Source organism: Strix aluco, chromosome 11 (assembly GCF_031877795.1).
Source record: "Strix aluco isolate bStrAlu1 chromosome 11, bStrAlu1.hap1, whole genome shotgun sequence".
Classification (NCBI taxonomy): Eukaryota; Metazoa; Chordata; class Aves; order Strigiformes; family Strigidae; genus Strix; species Strix aluco.
In genome coordinates this window covers 6510001-6532480 of record NC_133941.1, presented here as the reverse complement: position 1 = coordinate 6532480, position 22480 = coordinate 6510001, and the positions used below count along the sequence as shown (strand labels likewise).

General features: G+C 41.3%; 1 protein-coding gene across 26 annotated transcripts in view; it reads left to right on the top strand.

Annotated features, from left to right (window-relative positions):
• Positions 1 to 22480, top strand: part of MAGI1 (membrane associated guanylate kinase, WW and PDZ domain containing 1) — a 355845-nt gene that overhangs the window by 331838 nt on the left and 1527 nt on the right. For 11 of the 26 annotated variants that reach the window (XM_074835919.1, XM_074835914.1, XM_074835910.1 and 8 more), the window contains 9 exons: positions 1433 to 1524; positions 2676 to 2868; positions 6022 to 6315; positions 9625 to 9828; positions 14777 to 14867; positions 14989 to 15052; positions 16019 to 16165; positions 17375 to 17513; positions 21161 to 22480. The exon at positions 21161 to 22480 is cut by the window's right edge and continues 1527 nt beyond it. In XM_074835919.1, the coding sequence (XP_074692020.1) occupies positions 1433 to 1524; positions 2676 to 2868; positions 6022 to 6315; positions 9625 to 9828; positions 14777 to 14867; positions 14989 to 15052; positions 16019 to 16165; positions 17375 to 17513; positions 21161 to 21861 (1925 nt within the window). In that variant the 3' untranslated portion in view covers positions 21862 to 22480. Of the gene's footprint in view, positions 1 to 1432; positions 1525 to 2675; positions 2869 to 6021; positions 6316 to 9624; positions 9829 to 14776; positions 14868 to 14988; positions 15053 to 16018; positions 16166 to 17374; positions 19385 to 19491; positions 19581 to 21160 lie in introns of those variants that run through there. The other 15 variants (XM_074835931.1, XM_074835933.1, XM_074835932.1 and 12 more) reach the window with 8 other exon arrangements.

Here is a 22480-nt window from a genome sequence, read left to right as displayed (position 1 = left end):
TCTGTAATTGTATCTGGACAAAAATTAGCCTCTAGTTCAGTAAGGTAATTTGCATGGGTCTTAAGCTTAGTTTATAACTTCAGGTAATTAAAATGTGAAAATACTATATATAAAACCAGTATGAATGAAAATGTCAAAGCAGACATCTGTGCCTTAGCAGTCACCTGTTCTTTTAATTTTTAGTATTGCCAGGTCTTAAATTCATATTATATTTTTAACCTGTTGAGTCATTGAAGAGAGAGCATCAGAGCTGGCCAAAAGTCTCAACACTGAAAAGCACCACATGACTAGACCCAAACCTATGCGCAACAGGCACTGGCAGTGTAATCAGGGCCCAGTCAGACACTCACTGATGTCAATGGAAAACAACCAGTTTATCTGCTCATAGATACAGAAAACTAGATGATGTTTCATTAAACGTGCTGCATCCCGTATCTGAGTATGCACTTAACTTACATTAAATTCCTGAATTACATACTTTGGTTTCTTTACTAAAGATATAGGCAGCTGACTTGTAAAGGATCAGCTTTTTTATCGTTAATTATAAATTTTGGGAGGGGATCATTACAGAATTAGTTAATGTTGCAGATACTAACCAATAAATATTAAATGAACCTGAAGTTGTCTTCTGATACGATTTAACGTTTAGCAATTAATTTTGCATTTTTAAAAAAGGGATGAAAGCAAGCATGAATAAGTTAATATAAAACATTACTGTTCAACCGCACTTCAAGGTTAGTACTTCACTCTATGTAATATTCATTGTAAAAACCTTGCTGGTGTACCATACTAATGAGTAGGTAAGGTTGGACTTTTTTATGTTTCCAGCTGTTTTTCTTGTTCAGTGGTTTTACAGAGCCCATACACGAGCAAGTGAGAGTCAGGAGAGCTGCACAGTTTTCAGTGGAGTCCTTCTGTTCTACACCAACCAGGGATCTGTCCCGTAGTTATTTAAAGCAGTATCAGTAGACAGTTAGCAAACTATGCTTGTGAAAGTTAATTAAACAGTAGAAGTCATAACAAGTGGCTCTTTTGTCTCCCATGAAAGAGGAGGCAGCTGTATTGTTTCTGGCGGAGTAATTCTCTGTTGTACACTTTTATTTATTGATGATTTGGAAGAGGTTCTTTCACTGGGTAATGATGCTAATGTTGATGGAAGGAAATATTATAGTGATAAACAAATGGCAAGTCACAATTAGACACCTAGAAAGTAGAAATCAGTGTATAATTTTTAGTAGTGATTTAAATAATAATCCTTTATTATTTAAAACTATAAGTGTTCTTAATTATGTCTAAAAATTCAAGACCGCCTCATTTAAAGAGTCAAATTGTGCAGCAGATCCCTCTACACGTACATCAGAGTAGTCCTGATTTGGGTATAAAGGTGTGGGGGTTTGATTAAAAATTATAGTTTCCCTTCTTTCCCTTCTAGTTCCAGATTACCAAGAACAGGATATCTTTCTATGGAGAAAGGAAACTGGCTTTGGATTTAGGATTCTAGGTGGAAATGAGCCTGGAGAACCTGTGAGTATATCTAGAAGTGATCATGTTTTAACTCATGTCATCTTCCAGAATCACAGCAGTAGCATGTACAGATGTGTACAACTGCGCTGTAGCATCTCTGTTAAAATAACTAGTGTGCTGTGTATATCCTGCAACTCCTTCCCACCCTCCCTCCAAAAAGCAAACCAAAACTCCCATAACTGAAATGGATTTGGCTTCCCCTGCTATTCCCTGTCTTTGTGATAGCCCAGATGAAAACAGATAGGGCTGAAATTGCCTGTACATTGAGGAAAGGATATCCTGGTCAGGTTTGCAAGTATTTTGATCTTAGGGTGTCAGGTTTTCTATTGGCAAAATTCCCTCCTTGAATTCACTTAACTTCTTTACCATAAATCCAGTGCGTGTGGAAGGTCTCAGGCTTTCATGTGCTGCACAGGTCAAAGCTACATAGTAGCAGCATAAGTTTCCACATATTTCCCTGCCAAAATTATTTTGCTCATTTATGGAAAGAGAGGCCATGAATTCCTCTCATGTTAGAGAAACTCAACAGAACTCACTGAAGATAAACCAAGACTGAGTTGGCGGACAGGCGAGTGGTACGGAGCTTGTAAACCTTAGAGGCAACTGAAAGGAAAACTGAATATCCACTTCCCTGACAAGACCCTCAGTGCTTTTAACCATCTTCCTCTCTGGTCACTGTCTGGTTGAACACATTTCCCAAGGCTATCTGTCATTAGACTGAATGGACCGCCTAAAGAAACAAGATGTCAGTTTATTACAATTTCACGATGTGGCTTTCACAGGAGCAGCTTTCTTGACCAGCAGACATTTGTCAGCAATTTCTTGTCCCTACTAAATTGGGTCTCACTGCCAGTGCCCCTTGCATCCAGTTGACTGTTGAGATAGTTCTCAACACTTTTTTTTTCTTTCTTCCTTTCCTTTTTTCCATTTACTTTTTTCCTGTTTCCTTTTTTCTGTTTCCCTTCTTCCCTGTTTCCCTTCTTCCCTTTTCCCCTTTTTTCCCCTTTTCCCCTTTTCCCCTGTTTTTCCCCTTTTTTCCCCTTTTTTCCCCTTTTCCCCCTTTTTCCCCTTTCCCTTTTTTTCTCCTTTCCCCCTCTTTTTTCCCCTTTTCCCCTTTTTTTTCCCCATTTTTTTCTTTCCTTTTTCATCAGATTTACATCGGTCACATTGTACCGCTGGGTGCTGCTGATGCTGACGGCCGCCTGAGATCAGGTGATGAACTGATCTGCGTGGATGGGACGCCTGTTGTCGGGAAATCGCACCAGCTTGTCGTCCAGCTTATGCAACAGGCAGCCAAACAAGGTCACGTCAATCTGACCGTCAGGCGCAAAGTGGTTTACACAGGTAGGCTGCAGTGTCGCTCTGCAGGGGTAGATTTTCTTGCCAGACTCCATCTGTTCAGCAAACTGTTTAAAGAAAAAAAGCTCCTTCTTGTAATACTGGGAAAACTCAGGGGATATGGTGTTTTTCTTCCTCTTTTGCCTATTTTTAGTCCTTTTTGTTCTTGATCAAATAAGTTTCAAATATTTTGTTTCCAGTCAGGACTCTCTCAGTCTCAGTTGGCTTCCCCAGTCTTCATGAAGGTTTCTGATAAAATGGGGAACTGTTCAGTTGCAACATGCCATTTTTAGTTCGACTCATGCAGCAACAGACACCATGCCTGACTGCCTGTGTTTTCTATTTACTTCCCAAAATAACTGTGCTGCCTGATAGCCACCCTTAAACTGGGAGTGAGGGAAAAGATGCTGAAGAGTCCACAGAAGGGGAGGCAAGGGCGGAGAGCGAGTGAGGGCATTGCTGTGCGGTGGCTGATGTCCCAGGCACAGGAGAAGCTTCAACTGAGGTTGCAACATGTAGTCAGCTAACTGCAGGATGCAAAACTGATAAGTGGTATTGGTTCTGGTAGTGCAGGGTGTGTACGTCTGTTGTAATAGAGAGATTTCTGTGTGCTGAGTTATGCTAGGCATTGTGCACACACTACGCAAGTGTACGGTCTAAAGAGATGGAAAAAAAGCTGGCAGAAAGATGCAGAGAGAAGTAACAGTGCATGGTGGCACCCAGATTAGTGACAGAAAAATGTCCTGATAGCAAAGAAAATGAAGACATCAGCATGAGCTCTCTAAATGACATGCGACCTTATGCTTAATACTGGAGAGTAACATTGGGGTGCTGCCTCTTCTTGTGAGTTCCTTTAGGGAGCTCAAATGTGTGATTTGGTTTAGCTCACTTATTCAAAAGAAAGGATATTACACAGCTTTTCAAGTTTAGGCATCAGAAGAAAAATAGGCAGTGATGTACTTTCATCTTAAAGAGCATCAGAAAAACATTCAGGTTGAAAATTAGGCCTGCAGTGGAAGTTAGGACGAGAACAGTACCTCTAAAATAGCTCTGTATTCCTATCCAGGGCTGAGCTCCTTCTGCACAATGTTAAATGTTCACTTCTCATTTCTTTCCTTCTTCCCATTGTGGATTAAATGCCAGGTTATGTCTCTTGTCTAATAGCTTCTCTCTCATTCCTGACAAAGGGCTGCCAATGTGAGAGAAGCTTTAGGAGATGAGCTTTGGGAGGAAGGGGCAGGGCAGCTGAATTTTGGTATTGGTTTTGGGTGAAGATTTTCTATCCAGTTTTACAACCTCCAGGCTGGAAATTACCATCAAAGATTTAGATGCATGTGAGACCTCTTGATATTTCATTCAGGGGCTTGTTACTCCAGACCGAGCTATTTCTGAATCATTTCAAATGTGGACACTTACTCTAGGATAAATTATTCAGGATCCCTTCTTTCACCTTACATCTGCAGGCTTTTAAATTCCAGAATAGCTTCGTAGAGAATCCTCTTCCTGAATTTTGGTCCCTTATTCCTCCTGTCATCTATATGCCATCTAGGTTCACCTGAATGGGTACTCCATGTCTTGAGATTCATATAGGAGAAATTTTATACTCCTGTATTCTTAATATGTAGAATACTATATATTCAGTACATACTTTGAGTGTGCAAGCGCAGACAGGCACTTCTATCCAAGAATATTTTAAAGTTATTTTTCTTTGGATCATGGGTTTACAGCTTTAGATTTTGTTTGGCATCCATTTTCATGTTGTTGCTTTTAAAATCTTCAACTTAATTTTGATTCACCAAATTGGAGAAGTGACCTGATTAGTGGAGACAGCCATTCAGCAGAGACAAGTGCAATATGCTGCTCTCGGCTGCACAAATGGACTGTGGAGAACTGGCTGAGTAACAAGAAGTGGAAGCTATTGTGAGCCACAAGCTTTAACCTGAGGTTGGCTCAGGTGAAGAAAAACACTATGCTGGGGTGTAGGCAGGGGGGGAACTCTCCTGATTTCCCAGCAGATGATGGTTTAGCTGCAATATGGCCCAGCACTTCAAGAAAGACATGTTTGAGTTGGAGAGAGCCCAACTGGAGGGAGTCCAGAGGACCAGAGAGAATAAGGAGAGCTCTAGAAAACATGGTCTGCAAGGAAATACTGAACAAATTGGGATTGTTTAGCCTAAAGCAGAGAAGGGGGAGGAGGTGTTAAACTCCCCAAGACTATAAGAGGCTGCTGCAAAAAGGAAGGGAATAATATGTTCTCCATATGCCTGCTAGATAGAACGAGAAATAATAGCCTTATGTTGCAGCAGGGAAGATTTAAGTTAGATATTGCAACCAATAGATTGCCTGGGGAGATATTTAACAGCTGATTAGGCAAACATCTGTCAGGACTGACAGTAAGTATAGTTGGCCCCGACTCGAGCAGAGTGTGGACTAAGCAATTTTTTTGAGATTTCTTCAAGCCTTGTGGTAGCTGATTAGATTTTAAACTAATACCACTTCCAACTTCTGTTGCTGTTAAACACTTGTTTAATATTAATGTTAGAATGTTTAATGGTTTCCCCCCGACTGTGCCAGACTGTACAGAGGATAGCTGCTGGTTCTTCAATCCAGAAAAGCTTGGTTCACAAGTTGTTTTGCTTTAGTATGGGTGGTTGTTGTTACTTAAGATCCCAATCAAAGGCAATAAGCACTACTCAACTGATAGAATTGAGTTAAAAAATAGAGAGGTGTTGAGTGATGAGTATTTGATATTCCTCTCTCTCTTCTCGGCTTGTGCATGGTTGCACTTATATAACTGAAGCGAGGATGTGATATCTAAAGGAGGCACCTCTGAACTAATGTAATCCAGGTTTAAAACACCACGGAGCATCCAAGCACACGGCACTGCACTGGTTTAACTGTACTGCTGCTGTACATGGGCAGTGAAAGGCTCTGGCCGTACAGTGAAGAGGATGAGCATGTGTGGTCAGTGCCATCACTGAACAGAGCTGTTGGTGGTGACATCCAAAGGGAGACAGAGCCCTTGGTCATTATGGTCATAATTTATAGATTAAAGCAGGTGATTTGACTTTTTTTTTTAACGTTTTCCTCGGGGGGCGGCGCTTTTCAAGCACTCAGTGGTGCAGCCTGCTCAGACAGTCTTTTTGTTTTCCACCCCAGTTCCCAAGGCAGAGAATGAAGTCCCATCCCCAGCCTCTTCCCACCACAGCAGCAACCAGCCAGCCTCGCTGACAGAGGAGAAGCGAACGCCACAGGGCAGCCAGAACTCCCTCAACACTGTCAGCTCAGGCAGCGGCAGCACCAGTGGCATTGGCAGTGGTGGCGGCGGGGGCAGCGGTGTCGTCAGTGCCGTGGTCCAGCCCTACGATGTGGAAATCCGCCGTGGGGAAAACGAGGGGTTCGGCTTCGTCATCGTCTCGTCGGTGAGCAGGCCAGAGGCGGGGACAACATTTGGTAAGTCTTGGGGTTTTTTCAATGCGCCTCAAATGAGATGCAGATTTGAGTGCTGCAGCTGTGTGCACATGTACACTGGATGAAGGAGGCGAGTTGGGGATCTATTTAATTAAAAGTCATGAGCGTGCCCTAATTGATGTAATTAATAGCTTAATTGGAGGCCAAAACTTGGTAGGTGTTTGCCTCCTGGGTTTTGTTCAGTACTGAGTCGAGAAAAGCAAAATGAGAAATGCCAGCCTGAAGAGCAAAAATGCCACCAATGGCAATGCCTGATCCTCCCTGAAGCTCCGGCTCTCCCTGCGAGCTGAACGCCTTTCTGGGGTTTGCTCTCAGAAGAGCAGCTGGGGATCCCCCCAGTGATGCTGTTCCCTAATGCAGAAATGGAGCAGGTGGAATGAAATATGTCTCCTGATGATGGAACTGAGCCAGCTGATTTAAAAGCAATAATACTTAAACTGATTAACTTCTCTTTGGCAATCAGGGTTATTCTGATCCTCATTATGGAGTGAGGATGCTGATAGCTGGGAAGTTTTAATTAATAGTGCTTGCTGGTGACACATAAAATGGAGAATACTGTTAAAAAAAGATGTTTTTTTGACCCATTCCACCTCTTCTCAAATACATTTCTTCAGAACAGGGGGAAATGAAGTTCATGCGATGTCACACCTAATATCCTGCCCTAATAGAAGTGCTCATGGTTTCTTTCTGAAGACAGTCCTTTCTGCTAGGCAGACACCCATTTCCAGGTGTTGCTGTAAAAGAGGCATGATTCTGTCTACAGAGCAAACGAGTCATATGCTGCAAAGCACAAATAAGCTGCTTTTGCAAGTGTGCGCAGAACAGCCTGCCCTAGAGCAGTAATGTCATTGCAAGGGGGAAACCAGTCAGAGATGCTATTTTCTTCCCTTTCCATCTCCTCCAAAAGGGCCAGAGGCAGCATGCACTTATACTTTAGGGAAAAAGTTAGTCTGTGTCATGTGATAGGGGTGGAGGGAGAAAGGCAAGACAGAACATGTGCCTTGGCTACCTTCACACTACCTCTCAGTGCAGGGCTGTGGTTTGCAGACAAAATACATTGTAGTCTCACTGTACAGCTCAAATGTTTCTGGGGCACGCAGGTGCATGTGTGTGGCAAGAAGTGGCCTTTCCCCCTTTTTTTAATAGGCTTTTTTTCTCTGAAATTTCCTGCCATTGGCCATCAGCAGTGCTCTTACTAATAAATCAATGGAGCATCACCTCCTTTGCTGGTATTGATGTAGGACGGGTGATTTCTAGAACTGTTCTGGGTAGTCATGGCAGCACAGATTTCAAAGGGGAGATATTTAGTATAGACCTGGTGCATCAAGTTCTGTCAGGTTTCATGTGATAGGCTACCTCAGCACTGTCCTCACTGCTGGAAACTGTTCTTCCAGAATAGGTATTTTGGTGCCAGAACACAACAGTGTAATGTAATATAGAGTAAACTGAACTCAGTCTAAACCGGAGAGAGAGCTTTTATCTTCTGAAAATATTTGCAAACGTGTGTAAATAACTTTTACTGTATGAAGATTATGCTCTTAACTCTTTTCTGCAGAGAAACGTTGACCTGAGGTTGTAAAGAGTTGTGTTTGCTTTAGCCCAAGATACCCACTAACTAGAAGTTTTCTGTGCAGGGGCTCCTCATGGAGATCTGTTGATCTGTCACTGTTTTTCCTTTAATTTTTTTCAAGTGTATTCAGCATTTTCCTAATACTCTGCATGAGATGTGTTCCCTCTGCTGAGTGGTGCTTGCTTTGGACCTGCTTTGTAGTTTTTTTGTTTCCTGAGTAGTATTTAGCAGTGGGCCAAACTGGCTCTAAAACCCACCTTGATCACTTTGGTGTGGGTTCTGTCATCTGTGTTCAGTGGATTGGATAGAGTAGGAACTCACAGCCTCAAAGCAGCCTTTGAACTGGATGGGGCTTTATATTACCAGAAGGAAGAACTTTCTAACGTCACAGTAAAAGAAGTAAAAAAAACCATCCACCTACCACTTGCAACTAATACTAACACTTTCTGCCAGTTTTCATTGCATCTTTCCAGCTTTGTTCTCTCACCTCGCATTCCTTTTATTAGCCTCTTCTTCTTTATGGTCTTTCTAGTGTTGTCATGTGTGCAGCAATGTATATCTCTAAAACTACTAATCATATAAAGACTACAGCACAGATGGGAGAGTGCATCTTTGAGGGTGAATGTATTGTGTGGATGCAGAGTATGAGATGACCACTCTGTATGCCTCATGGTTTTAATCACATGCTGCGTGCTCAAGAGCCTACTACCTGTGTAAAGAAGCCGTACAAAAGCCCAGTGGATTTATCTGAATGAAGTTGTGTATCCCCTGTGTCCCAATTCTGGATTTTATGGACAACCCTATGTTTTTGGAACAAACAATTGCATGGAACAGGAGGAGAATTTTGTCTCCAAAACACATTCATCCTAAAGTGCTCTTGCTGTGGGTCAGACGTCTCAACGGTTTTGTGTGTTGTTTTAGAGGTGTTTAAATGAAGAAGTCCTAATTCCTTCCCTGCTCCCGTCCTGATGCCATCTAAGATCATTAAACAGGAAGGGTTAACAGGGCTGAGGTGGATGCCTGCACCAAACAGGCACCAAACTTTTGTCAGTCTTGGCCCATCTGTAGTGTCCTGTACCTTCCCTGGTAGTACCTTTATTCACGATGGAAGAAAACTGTTTCATGTTGCTTCCCCATGCAGCGCTGATAGAGTGGGTCTTCATGGTACAAAAGGAGCCACACTCCCTCTTAGGCCTAGAACGATTTTATCTTTCTAAATTGAGAAAGAACAAAACATTGGCAGAAGCTTGAACAGCAGTTGACTTAGAGAAGGACTAGAGAGGCTGATACCAGTGTAATCTTGGAGGAGGAAGGTTGTGTTTTCTACAAACAGTTTCAATTTTTTTGTTGTTCAAAAATAAAATCAGGATTTGGGTTATGATGGATCTGCTAAGTGCAGTTGTAGTCTATAAAAATCTCACCATTTATTAACAGAAATAAAGGTGGGGGGAGTTTTGAGCGATTAACAAAACACCTTTTTGTAAAAGAAGTAAAATATCGTTCACTCATACTAGTTGATTGCCAATGTTTTGAACACTGGCAGCAAAGCTATCCTATAATAACTTTTGCTTGATGCATTAATTAATTAACCCTTAACCTTCTCTTTCCCTTTTCAACCCTTTTTCTCCTTTTCCCCTTCAACATATTCCCACTTATGTAAACAATTAAAATCCAAACCAAAACAAACCAAAACAAAAACAACCCCCAAACCAATACAAAAGCGGGAAATGCATGTGTGGCCATGCCTCACAAAATAGGTCGGATTATTGAAGGGAGTCCCGCAGACCGCTGTGGCAAGCTGAAAGTAGGCGATCGGATCTTGGCCGTGAATGGGTGCTCCATCACCAACAAGTCGCATTCAGACATCGTCAACCTCATTAAGGAAGCGGGAAACACCGTTACCCTGCGCATCATTCCAGGAGATGGTAAAGTATATGTTTCCTGCTGTCTTATCTGACCCTTTTATTGGTTTTGTTCCTGGGCTTTTTGCATCAGTCAGAGCTTCGAAGTCATGGAGGACTCAATTTACACTCCCACTTTGAGAATTAGTGGTGAGGGAGGTTGTGAGTCTTCCATGGCTTTATTTTTTGTTTCGTTCTATAGAAATGGGAGTTCTGTTTTTAAACAGGGAGGTGCTAATTCTACAATAAAAAACCAATATTCCATTCTATCATTTTTCTCCACGTACCTCCTTAAAATGATCTGTAAATTTGATGCATATCTCGGTACACTTTGATTTGATTCTTAGGTTAATAACGCAGCTTTAAAATATTTGGGGATCACTTGTTAGTATGTGGGATTCCTGAAGCTTTGTATATACACAAACCAGCTATAGAGTAAAGAGTTCACAGAAAGGGAGAAACACTTTGTCATGTTTTAAGCTGTTCAAAAAGAAGATTTGTTTTTATTCTGGGTAGGTTGCTTTGGGAGCGAGCTCAGTACATTTTGAAATGACTTAAATGGCGATGGCTCTGGAGCTGCTCTGTGCTTACAGCTGTTGTAAGAGTTACACTAGACAGGATGTGACTGTTTCAGATCAGAGGGAATGTGCAGGATCCCTAATAATATGCTGACACTTGGTACTAGTTTCAGATCACTGAACTGTTTAATAAAAGTAAGGATCTGTGTTATCTATCAGTTTCATTAAATTGATCCCTAGCTGTGATGCCAAATAGAAACAGAGCAGAAACGCATGTAAAATATCTGTAGCAGAACCAAAATCGCTGTGGTTCTAAATTCTGAGTATTTTGTTTGTTCATTGTCCTTCTCTGCTGTGGATAGGTTTATAGTGAGAACTCATTAGGCAGAAATCTTTCTACACTGCTCTCTTTTTAAGCTGAATCCACAGGTATAAGATTTGATGGCTCAGATACAGTGCTAATGAGCATTTCTTAGAGTTGTACAGGACATTATTTGCATTCAGTTAAATGTAGAGAGAGTGATTAAATGTGAAAGAAAGGTTGAGAAAGTATGACTGAGTTGAACCTGGGACCTGTAAAGCAGAATGAAGAAGTTACATGATGTGATTTCCAGTGAGAAGCATTCGGTAGTTCTAACTCTTGTACTTGCTAATCTGAAACATGGATTTGGTTACCCCACAGAGCATGATTATGCTATAAGTTTAGGATAAAAATAGGCCAGGATGAGAAATGATCTGGTTATATAAATTATTTCTGTTCGGGATGATCTGTTTTGCATAAAGGCTTTATTTTCCTACTATTTAGTAGCTACCAGGTCAAGTGGTATATATCCTTTGCTGCTTCCAGCAAATTGAGTGTTCATGAATAATAAAATGGCTGTGAATCAGGCTAACATCTGAGCTGGCCTGTGCATGCTGGTTTTGGAAGGTAAACTGGGAAGAGAATTGTTTATTACCTGTATTTTGGTATCTGATCACAATCAAGGAAGGTGATCCCTTAAATAAATATATATATATTAAAAAAAAAAAAAGGCAGAAATACTTCAGAAATAAATAACTTTTGAATGATTTAAAAATTTTTAAGAATAATATAGCCTCCTGACGTGAATTCTCAACCAGTCTTGTTCATGCAAATATATGTACAAAATACCATGTTAAATTACTTAGGTTAGAAGGGAAACCTGTACCTGTGACTGACATCATGTTTTACTAGAGAAGGTGGAAAGCTGTAATTTAGGGAAGGAGACAAATGTTCTGTCTCACAGCAGTGCAGGCTTCAAGGCTTTTTATTTACTGTCCCTTTGAAATTCCAAATCAGATTGCCAACTTTGCACAGTATTACCTACATTTAATTTCTAAAAGCCAGTAAGACCAGATACTCTCAAAATCACTGAGAAGTTTGCTCTAAACCCCATGAGATTTAAGAAATTGGTCTGTATGTTGGTTTTTTGTTGTTGTCTTTGGGTGCTTTTGTTGATCTGTTGTTTTTGCTGACTTTTGGGTGCTTTTTAGGTAAATATAAATGGTCTACCGGTGTACTTAAAGGTGTGGGGGGGAAGGATAAATCAGAAGCCATACTTCAGATAAACATGAAACTAAGGCTCATCACAAGACTCACAACAAACTCACACTGCTAATCTCTTCTAACATTATTAAAAACACCAAGGGTTTTTGCTTTGTAATAAGTCTTGCACCAACTCATTGCCGTAGACCACTGCAGGAGTGTATCTGCAATGAAATTATGATGCTTTAACATGCTACCAGCTGATGCAAGGATACAGAGAACTGAAAAATGACAAGCTTAGATTAGGCATTTAATTGGTGTCTGAGTGTTCTAGGGCAGCACAGGGCAAGGAATCAATGAAATATGTAGGATTTAGAATGTACAATTGTAATTCTACTAGAGATAATTTTTGTTACATTTGTGTTCTGTTCCAGTTTTGCATGGTGGCTGGCATACGTCCTGATCCAGTGTCTAAAAAACTAGCAAAATTATGCACAACTCCTGACTCATGGGGTAGGGTGGGCTAAAGATAGATGCAGTACAGTGGCGTGAAGCTACATCTGTACCAAAGATGTGTTGTTGCTCTACTTGGTATTCTTAATGTGACCTACTAAAGGGTAGGAATCTTGCATTCTCTTTGAAGCCCATCTTCATCTGATCTCCAAATATTTGTGCAGGATTTCAGAGGCTTTTGTTCTGGATGAATACAGAACACTTAACTGTGTTTTGGGGACTTCTTATGTTGGAGACCAATTTTAGCATCAAGGCATCTTTACAAAATACACAGAATTATTTCTTAAAATCCAATACTGTAACCACACATAGGAACATCTCTTCCTCAGACAAGTCAGTTGTCAATGGCACATCCTCCTAAGGATATGTTTTGGTCATGCCTACCCTGAGAGGTGCAGGTAGACCCAGGAGTCTCTCTTGCTCTCTGAGGCACTGGACACAAGCCAGCTCTGGTCTGGAAGATGCTACAGCTCCATATGCCGAGGGTTTGGGCTTGTTAAGTTGGGCACAGTGCTTCAGGCAAAGGAGCTGTGCTCTCATTGCACCCATCTGTTTAAATGGTTCTTTTTCTCTTTCACTTTTCCTGAGTTACATGCACTAGCTACAGAAGGAAAAACCTTCACCTCATTTAGACTTCTCCACAATTAAAATAAATCCATGAAATAAAATATGCTCTCAGGACCAAGTAAGCCTATGACCACCACCTCTCCTTAATTCAAGCAAAAAACCTCCCGTTTCTGCAATTTTGTATTACAGCTGGACTCTGTTTAATAACGGCAGATTTCTCCATAGTCAATAAAATGAATTACCGGATGCCTGGAGCTTAAGCAGCAAACAAGGGTAGGGTAGAAGACCTTGTAATTTTATGTTGGAGAGCCAGATGTTTCCACCCAGTTTTTGTTGCTGTAGTCTGATGATGGCTTATTTTGAAATGGGATTGGAGTTGGAGAAATTCAGTCAGGAAACAAGGTGCGTCATTTTAACCACTGATCGTGCATTCAGTTTAGATTTTGACCTCGAAAAGTGGATTGTGATCAGTATTTTGTAATTACCTGCAATCTGTGGTCATCTCCCAGATAGAATGGATATAGTCACAGAGTGGGGGTCTCCTGGGTGCAGAACTGTTCCACAGAGGAGTGAGTGCCTACCACTGCAGTGACTTCAGCTGGGAACACTATGCCTAATGAGTGGGTGTTTCTATTGACTGTGCCCATCATTCTCCACATGCAACCAATGTAACTGTTCGACATTTTGAGTGGTTAAGCATGTACCACCAACTCTTCCTCTGTATTCAAACCTCTGCTGACTTCGGGAGCAATTCAAAATTTGAAACTCTTCAGTACTAATTTCAGTTCAGGATTAATACAATATGCATTTCTGGAAAATGTGTCGAGATCAATACGCAAGAGTTCCAGGTCAGTCCTCAAAAACTGTGTTGCTAATATTTGGCTAATGGCATTGAATGGCCTTCATTTTAGGCAGAATTTTAAACGAGTTCTGGGTTAACTCTGGTCTTACTGAAGTGTATGATAAAGCTCCAAAATGACAAGGGGACCATTTTGCCATGCCATACTGTGAGGGACACCTAGATAGTCACTTTTCAGTTGTGTCTATAGCAACTCCCTTCCCAGTTTTGTGAAGCAGGAGGGAGGACCTCTCCTGCAAGCACCTCCTGCCACACATAGAGAAGTATGGCATTTGCACAGGATTTTGGGCTGAGCATCCTTTACCATGGCATAAATTAAGTTTTGAAGTTAATCCTGCTCTCTGCATTCTCTCAGTGAGCCCTGTTGTAAATGGTACCCAGAGCTATTGATGCATTTGGTACAGGTGGTTCCACCTCCCTACGTGCAGCTTTGAGTTCTCAGGCAGTAGTGGGTTGTATTTCAAAGAGAGATTTCAGTAAGTTTGGGTTTTAGCCACGTTCAGTATCACCTTGTGAGGTATTAGATAAAAGCCACATCTCGATCCTACTGAAGATTGCTGTTTCTGATGGAGGAAGCACTGATAAGCTTATAATCCATGGAATAGTTATTGCTGCTATAAAACTAATCCAGCCAACTTACCATATTTGGAGACTTCAATGATTGGAATTCATGTCATTAGACAACAGACAAAACATTCTTCAACCCTTCTTCCACAAGTCGGTCTTTGTTCTGAGTATGTCTAACGGTCAGAGGTGTTTCTAATCCAGATTTCCCTCCCCCCTTTTTTTTTTTTTCAAATTTTTCCAATTGAGTATACAGTTTCATGTACATAATTACTGTGACTTTACTTAGACTTTATCCTGTTAATTTTTGGATTTAAGAAATTTGAGCCAATTTCAAGTTCTTTAAAAACAACATAATGATGCTTTCCAGTGAAATACCTTTGCAAATTTCTTTCATTGAATAGCCAATGGTCTTCCCTCATAATGAAAAAAAAATTTATTTTGCAGAATCCTCCAATGCTACTTTATTGACCAATGCAGAAAAAATTGCTACAATTACAACCACACATACTCCTCAGCAAATACCACAGGAGACCAGGTCAGATTGTTTTCCTTGAGGAGAGCATGTTGACATGTTCTCTCTTTGGTTACTTCTTGATCGTCTTGACATCCCATGAGCTGTATTTTTCCTCTTTCCCTCTTTCTCTCATTCATTACAGCAGGAACAACACCAAACCAAAGCAGGAATCCCAGTTTGATTTCAAACCACCCCAAGCAGCACAGGTAAGGAGTACCTTTCTCATTGTTTTGTTTACCACAGACTGCTGCTTCCAAACTGCTTAACGGCTGTGTTCAAATATCTCCCTTGAAAATTCCTGCTGGGAAGCTGTTCTCCCTCAGTCTGTTTGCTGAAGAAAGAGGAATTTGCTGATTAGTTTCTTCATATGTGTTGCTGTTGTTTCAGCTGAGAAACATTTCCAGCACATTCTCATCGAGACTTTAAGGGAGGAAAAAAAAAGGGGAAAAAAAGCTGGCATTTTTATGACAGTAGTAATTTATGTGTTTGTTTATTGAATTGTATCTTTTGAGGGGCCTCTCCAGAAAGTACTGTTGTATGCAAATGATAGATTCAGAGGACAAAAAAAGAGTAAAACTTAATAAGGGGCAATAGCTAGAGCGTTCCAGCTTTCTCAGATGGCATCTTATTAGAAAGATTATCTATCTCATGTTAACTTCCCTTGCCACTGACCATCCCAGATGTAACCATTAGGGACTTCAGAACATCACTACGCTAACAGTGTTTGTGCTGTAGAGAAAAACGACGCACATGCTTCTGAGCTTCTTGCAAAGGAATAGATGAGGTGGTAACAGAAAAGCCAGCACCGTGACATAGAGTGATCCCAGTTATCATTAGACATTTAACTAAAGCCTGGCACTGGAGGTGAGGTTGCCCTGGCCTTCCTTTGCGGTTGGTAGAAAGCTAACCACCCCCCAGAAATGTGCCTTTTCACCCTGGGCACAGAGGTGCCTAAAAACCAGCCCTTTGCAGGCCACTGTTGGCACTCCAAATTGCAGGGTGGGATCTGAGGAGGCTGGAAATCCTAGTCTGGGCGTGAAAACTCAACTGACTTTCTTTTTTTAATTATGAGTAACAAAAATAATAATGTTCATTGGTTGAATAATTTCAAAATGAGAGTAGAGCAGCATTTAACTTTCTGTTCAATTGCGCATATGTTGTCTTCCCTCCAGCAGGACCAAGACTTTTACACTGTTGAGCTGGAAAGAGGAGCCAAAGGGTTTGGCTTTAGCCTGCGAGGTGGCCGGGAGTATAATATGGATCTGTACGTGTTGCGGCTAGCTGAGGATGGTCCAGCTGAGAGATGTGGGAAGATGAGGGTATGCACAAACAGATTTAGCAAACACGCTTCTTTGCAATAAGCTGACTTCCCTGCCTCTCCCCTACAGGCACACCTTCTGCTGTGCCAGCTAAGAGGAAAAATAAATGTTAACTGAAAGGAGTAGTGGTTCCTGTTTACTTCTGTCAGTGGCTTCTGTCACTCTTTGTATACAGTCTGTAACAGTGTGTGTGCATTGGAAGATTTCACCCCCTTGTTCCAACCCAGGTTTCCAAATTCTCATACATAATCTGACTTTTAAAACCTAACAAAGGTACGTGTAGCAATGAAAATGTAATAGCCACAGTCTTTGTCAGCTCCTTTAAAGCTGCAGCCATGAGTGGAGAATCTGGATCCTCTCCTCTGCTAGTGGGCAGAGACAAGAGAGAGCATCCATATTGACTCATGGCTTACGAAATTACCATACAGTTTTTTATTAGTATTAACTGTTAACTTCACATATCAGCTAAAGTATAAACATTATAACAAGGGCATATGTTATAAAAAATGCCTACAGAAAAATAAAATTGCCAAGTTTTATGTACTCCTTGCTCCTCTGTGAGAGAATGCATTATAACTTTACAGCATATGTCTTTTTCTTCTCCAGATATATCATGTGAAGTGCATTTTCAAAATTCTTTTGCAAGGAGTAGATTTATAGGTCCACAATTTTTTGCTGATGAAAATAAATCAGTGCTGCCCTGTGGAAGTCAGTGCTTTGACAAGCTCTTCCAAGCCCTGTTTTCCTATCCTGATGAATGATTTTATTTACAAAAGCAGTTTTGATGGTTCACTGTAGGTATCTATATCCAAGTGAGAAATGGACCTGAAAAAGGTGTTTGAACATCCCAGTTACAGCAGACTGTAAAACAAACAACCATTTTGACCAAAGAATTTACAAATAATCAAATTAAAATAAAATCACACCCGTTGTAACACAGCTCTACGTATTGAGCAATACAGTAATGCAGTGTGGTTTTACAGAACAGCAATGAAATATTTTGATACCTCAAGCTTTCCCTGTCATCTTCATGTCTCCCGGGCCCCTGCATGCTGATTTTTGTGGACTGTCACTGGAAGGAGTTGGGTGTATTCAGCTTCACCTGGTGCATAGTTCTTCTTCAACATTTGCTGTGGCCATTGTGGTGTGCTGGTGGTGACCCTCGTGGGGGCTTGTTTCTAATCTTAGACTCTTTTATTACATTGACAGATCGGTGATGAAATCTTAGAGATCAACGGAGAAACTACCAAGAACATGAAGCATGCTCGGGCCATCGAACTGATTAAAAACGGTGGCCGCAGGGTCCGCCTGTTTCTGAAACGTGGAGATGGCTCTGTCCCAGAATATGGTGGGTCAAACTATGAAAACATTCCTTTCTTCCCTGGCATCACTCCATGAATGATTTGTCTCAAGATCTGAAGCGGGAATTCTTTTTTATTTTCCTTTCTCACCAGTGTCTTACCAACCTTTGCAACATATGATTAATTGCCTCGCTTGTGCTGAATTTTCTACACATTTCATCCTTTGCTTGCTTCCATGGACTTGGGGCGCAGTGTAAGGCAAGATCATCATAGCAGTATTTTTGGTGATCAGAGAGGAAAACAAAACAAAACAAAAAAACCCTTATTGTCTTGTCCAGCCAAACAAGGAATGTCATTGAACTGTGCCAAACTGTTTCTCAGCGGCTGAATTGTTGTTTCAAATAGGTCTCTACTTCTAATCAATGCAAAAACTGGGATTCTGAGTTATTATTCTGAAGCAGTGATTTTTTTTTTGTTAGGTTTTTCTCTTAGTTCCTGTCTGTATCCATAGACATGAATGCTGAGATGGCGTATGAGATTTTTGCCTTCCCTTAATATTTATGTAAATATTTATAAAGTTATTTAAGAAAAAGAAGAAAAAAAAAAGCTTTACTGCAAAAAATATATTGATTTGGCCTCCTGAGCCCTTTTCTCCCCCCTTAAACCATCTGCTGGTTTCAACTAGTTAATCTTTAAGGTCTGAAAAGGTGAGGAGGTTATGAAAAGATGCTCTCGTATCTGTCTTGGGGGAAACATTCAGTCCTTGTTTCTTACTAAGAATTACATTAGATTTCCTTTTCTTCCCCTGGAGGTTGGATTGCTGGGTGGCTTAACTTAGCACACTATTTAATATTATAATTATGTCTTATTTATTTGAGATAATTGTCAAATATTGTGCCCTCGATGGAGGGCTACTCCCAACCAAAGGTCTTTGAGGTTTCTATAGAAACTGATGATTGAAGGGATGTCCTTTATACTTTTCTCCCCGTATTTGGGTTATTTCTGTGTCACTAAGTTCTGTGTTTATCATTCACTCCATGTCCTAAAACCAGAAACAAAACCCTTCTGCACAATTTATGAACTAGATTTTCTTTTCATTTACTGTACCACGTTTGAGAGTTTCTGCTCACTCTGCTCATTATTTAACTTAAAATGACCAATTCAGAGTATAACAAACAAACAATTGAGGTGTTTAACAATATGGAAGGGAAGTTGTGGGTTTACACTTCTGTAATATAAATAGCACACCAGAAGGTTCAATGATGGCACTGAAATTCTGTAATGTTCTTTCTATTTTGTCTTTTCCTATACTCCTTTGGATGTACAGTACTGTATCATATGCTAGACTGCATAAATACCCTGTAAATTAAGTGCTTCACTTCTCAAAGCATATGTCTGTTGCACTGAGGGTGGAAATCCACCACCAATTTTCTTTTGGCTAATGCTAAACCACTAAAAGTTCATTCTCCAAGCAAGGATTTAATATACAGGGGCTGCACTACTGTAAAGAATATCCTTGTAACATTTGGGACTCCTTCCTCTCTTCGTTCTGTTCGCTGCAGTCGCAAATGGTTCCTCTAATAATGTTAAGTTCCAATATTTTTCTGACTCGATTGGAACGTGCTTCTCTATGAGGCTGTATATTTTTGTAATGAGTTTTGTACTTATTTTTAATGTTGTGGTCTCTGGTGGACTTTATTTTTCGTTGTTTGATTGTTAATGTTTTTTCTATGACGTTCTGTGTCGCTGTTCCAGCTGTCTTTTAGAATGGATGCTCTCGTTGTCTGGGTTATTGAATCACCTCTTAGATGTCTCTTAATGTCACGATAATAACAACTGCTGTCTTTGCAGCCTTATATTTGGGTGAAGCCTAGACAATCTGACTGGAAAAATAAACTTTCTTTATTCTAAGATAAAATATGAAGATTTTTCTTTCTTTCATCTTTATTCTAGGGTATCTAAATTTTCTACTTTTCTCTTTCTCTTTCTCTTACTTTTCTTGGTGCTGGGCTCTTCCTTCCTCAGCGATGATACCTCCTAATATCGCTGCATGTATGAGAAATGACAAGCTCGGGGAGTCTTGCTTCTACCTTATGGGCCATAATCAAACTACGGTTTGTAGCTAAAATCAATATTAGGTGTTTTTGTGCTGTGGCCTAATTCCCTCACATTGCTTTCCGCTTCGCTATATTTTATATGTACAATTCATTCCGAGCACCCTGCGTCCCCTGAATTCTAAGTACACCACAGGACACGTTTAAACCCCGCTTGTACCTTGTGTGATAGCCAGGTTGCCGCAAGCCATGTGCTTACAGCTACAGAAAAGCGATGTGGTCCCCAGCTGCTGCCTGAAAAAGCTAATAAGCAAAAATGTACACACGTGAGTCACAACACGGGTTTCACCTGGAAATCACAAAAATCATGGCCCATGCACACACGGACCCTCCCAAGCTAAGGAATGGAAATGCCATCAAAGGGGAGACACTTTGTGTGATGGCAGGAGGAATGAGCATGTAGAGTGTTTGGCTTGGGGGAGGGAAGACAAAAAAGGAGAAAAACAGAGAAGAAAAAAAAAAAATCTGTCCCCACAAGTGTTTGTGAGGGTTTTCAGTCCTTGCCACCAGGACAGGCCGCCTCGAGGTGGGTGCCTTGGTGCAAGCGGCAGGAAGCGTGCAGGAAGCGCAGCTAACGCCAGCCGAGCTGCCGTGCAGAAGTTACTTTAAAAAAGAAAACAATTAGCAAGTAAGAGCAATGCTCGCATTAAGTCAGTGCAGCTACTTTAATGTTTGGCATGTCTATAATGAATCATTCATAAACATCCATTACAAATGACGTGAGTAATTGCAGCTTAGCTACAGCGCAGGGCTGGTTTTCAGGTTTGGGGTTGGTTTTTTTGTGCTTTGCAGTTTGTCTTGCAGAGGTAGCTCAGCTGTACTTTACCTGAAATACTACATTAAAAATAATGAACTGGAGATTAGGTTGTAATCAAAGCCATCCTACATATTACAATATCTTTCCATCGCTTTGATGTGAAAAAATCATAACTTCTGTCATCGTTGTTCGAATCATTGTGGCAAAACCAAAATCTACCCTAGGACTTTTCGTAACATGGTAGAACTAAGTGAGATTAAGTAATGTCTTAAATGAAATGGAAATTGCATGATTACAGTCTAATTCTCGCACCTTCAAAATGCTATTTTACGAGGTGAAAACTTAATAATCAATTCTATTTTCTGTACATTTTCTGCTATTTGAAACAAGGCCTCCCGCACCTGGAAGGCAGTTCTTTCAAAAGACTTTAAAAAATTGTTTCCTAATAGCCCTCTTTATTGGAAACTGTTAAAAAAAACAGCCAACAACCTGCACTACAATAATTTTTTTTTTCCCACTGGAAAGTAGTGTAACTGAAACATTATGAATTGGACTTGGGGAAAATGTAAAATGCCCCATGACCAGAAGAGCATAAAGATGATATCAGCTTGGACCAAAACACGGCTAACGAACAGAGCAGCACCAGTACTAACCTGTAACTCTCGTTGTTCGCAGTTAAATTAACAAAAGCTTCGGTTAGCCTTCGCTGACTGCTTTAACAGTTGTTTGTTTTTGTCACTAATGAAGTCTGAAGAGTGCTAAGTGGTGTCACGGCGCCGCGGAAGGCATCGGTACCAAACGCTTTGCTGTTATTTTCTTTCAGACCCCAGCAGTGACAGGAACAGTCCCGCCACAGGTTCACAAAATGTATCGGAAATGAAACCCGTGCCATCCGACCGACGACAGCACCCATCATCGGAGTCCAGTTATCCACCAGACCTTCACAAATCATCACAACATGGGGACAAGCGGACTTACGTTAGAGACCTAAAAGGCAGCAGAGAGTTTAGCAGACATCCCAATGAACACCACACTTGGAATGGGACTTCTAAAACCAACGACCACGTGCCAGGCAGGAGGACGGAGAGGTCGCCGGAGAAGAGGCACGAGAGGCAGCCGGAGAGGGCGGTGGTGAACGGGCAGAAGAGGAGGTCTCCCGAAAAGCGGAGGGAAGGGACGAGGAGCGCTGACAACACTTTGGAGAGGCGGGAGCGACACGAGAGGAGGAGAGACCTCTCCCCCGAGAGGCGCAGAGAGCGGTCGCCCAGCCGCCGGCGGCGGTCGCTGGAGAGACTGACAGAGCCAAGGAGGTCGCCCGATCGGAGAAGAGAGAGCTCGCTCGACCGGCGGGCCAAGTCATCTGACCGGCGGAGGGAGAGGTCACCCGACAGACGGCTCAGGGAGGAGCGAGTCGGCCACCGGGAGAGGGAAGACCCCGGCTGGAAGCACGAGCCGAGCCGCAGGCACCCGCCCGAGCAGCGCAGGCGGCCGTACAAGGAGTGCAGCACCGACCTCAGCATCTGAGGGGCTCCTCCGGGGTCCCCGCCACCTTCCCCACGCCATGGGAGCGGAGGAGAGAGTGCAGGAGCAGAAACCATCCGGCTTTCGCAGGCGAGGAGACATCCGGCACCTGCTGATCCTACAAACCTTTTATGCAGATGAAATCTTATAACAAAAAAAAAAAAAAGTGTTGTGCCTGATGTATAATATTAAAGAAAGTATTTTTCAGTGTATTCTTTTTTTTTTAATTACTTGCCAAATGTTGGTCCTAAAGGATTATAAAATTTTGTTTCTACATTCTTTGTAGATTTCTTAAGAATAATTCCTTTATTGGGCTACTTTCCCCCCTCCCCAATATAGTAAATGGGGGTAGCCATTAATATAATATAGGAAAAGGATTTTATGACCAAGTTTGAATAATTTGATCCAGACTGTTCTCTAGTGACTCACTGCTACACTGTATGTAGAAAATTTTTTAAGGGGTGGGGAAGGAAGAAAATTGTTCATCTCAGTAGGAATGGAGCGCTCCTGCTGAAGGAATTAAAAAAGAAAAGAGACAAATGTTCCTAAAATTACAAGAACTGTTTGAAGAGACTACTGTTTCAATGAAGGATATTTATAATAATAATAAATAATTAAAAAA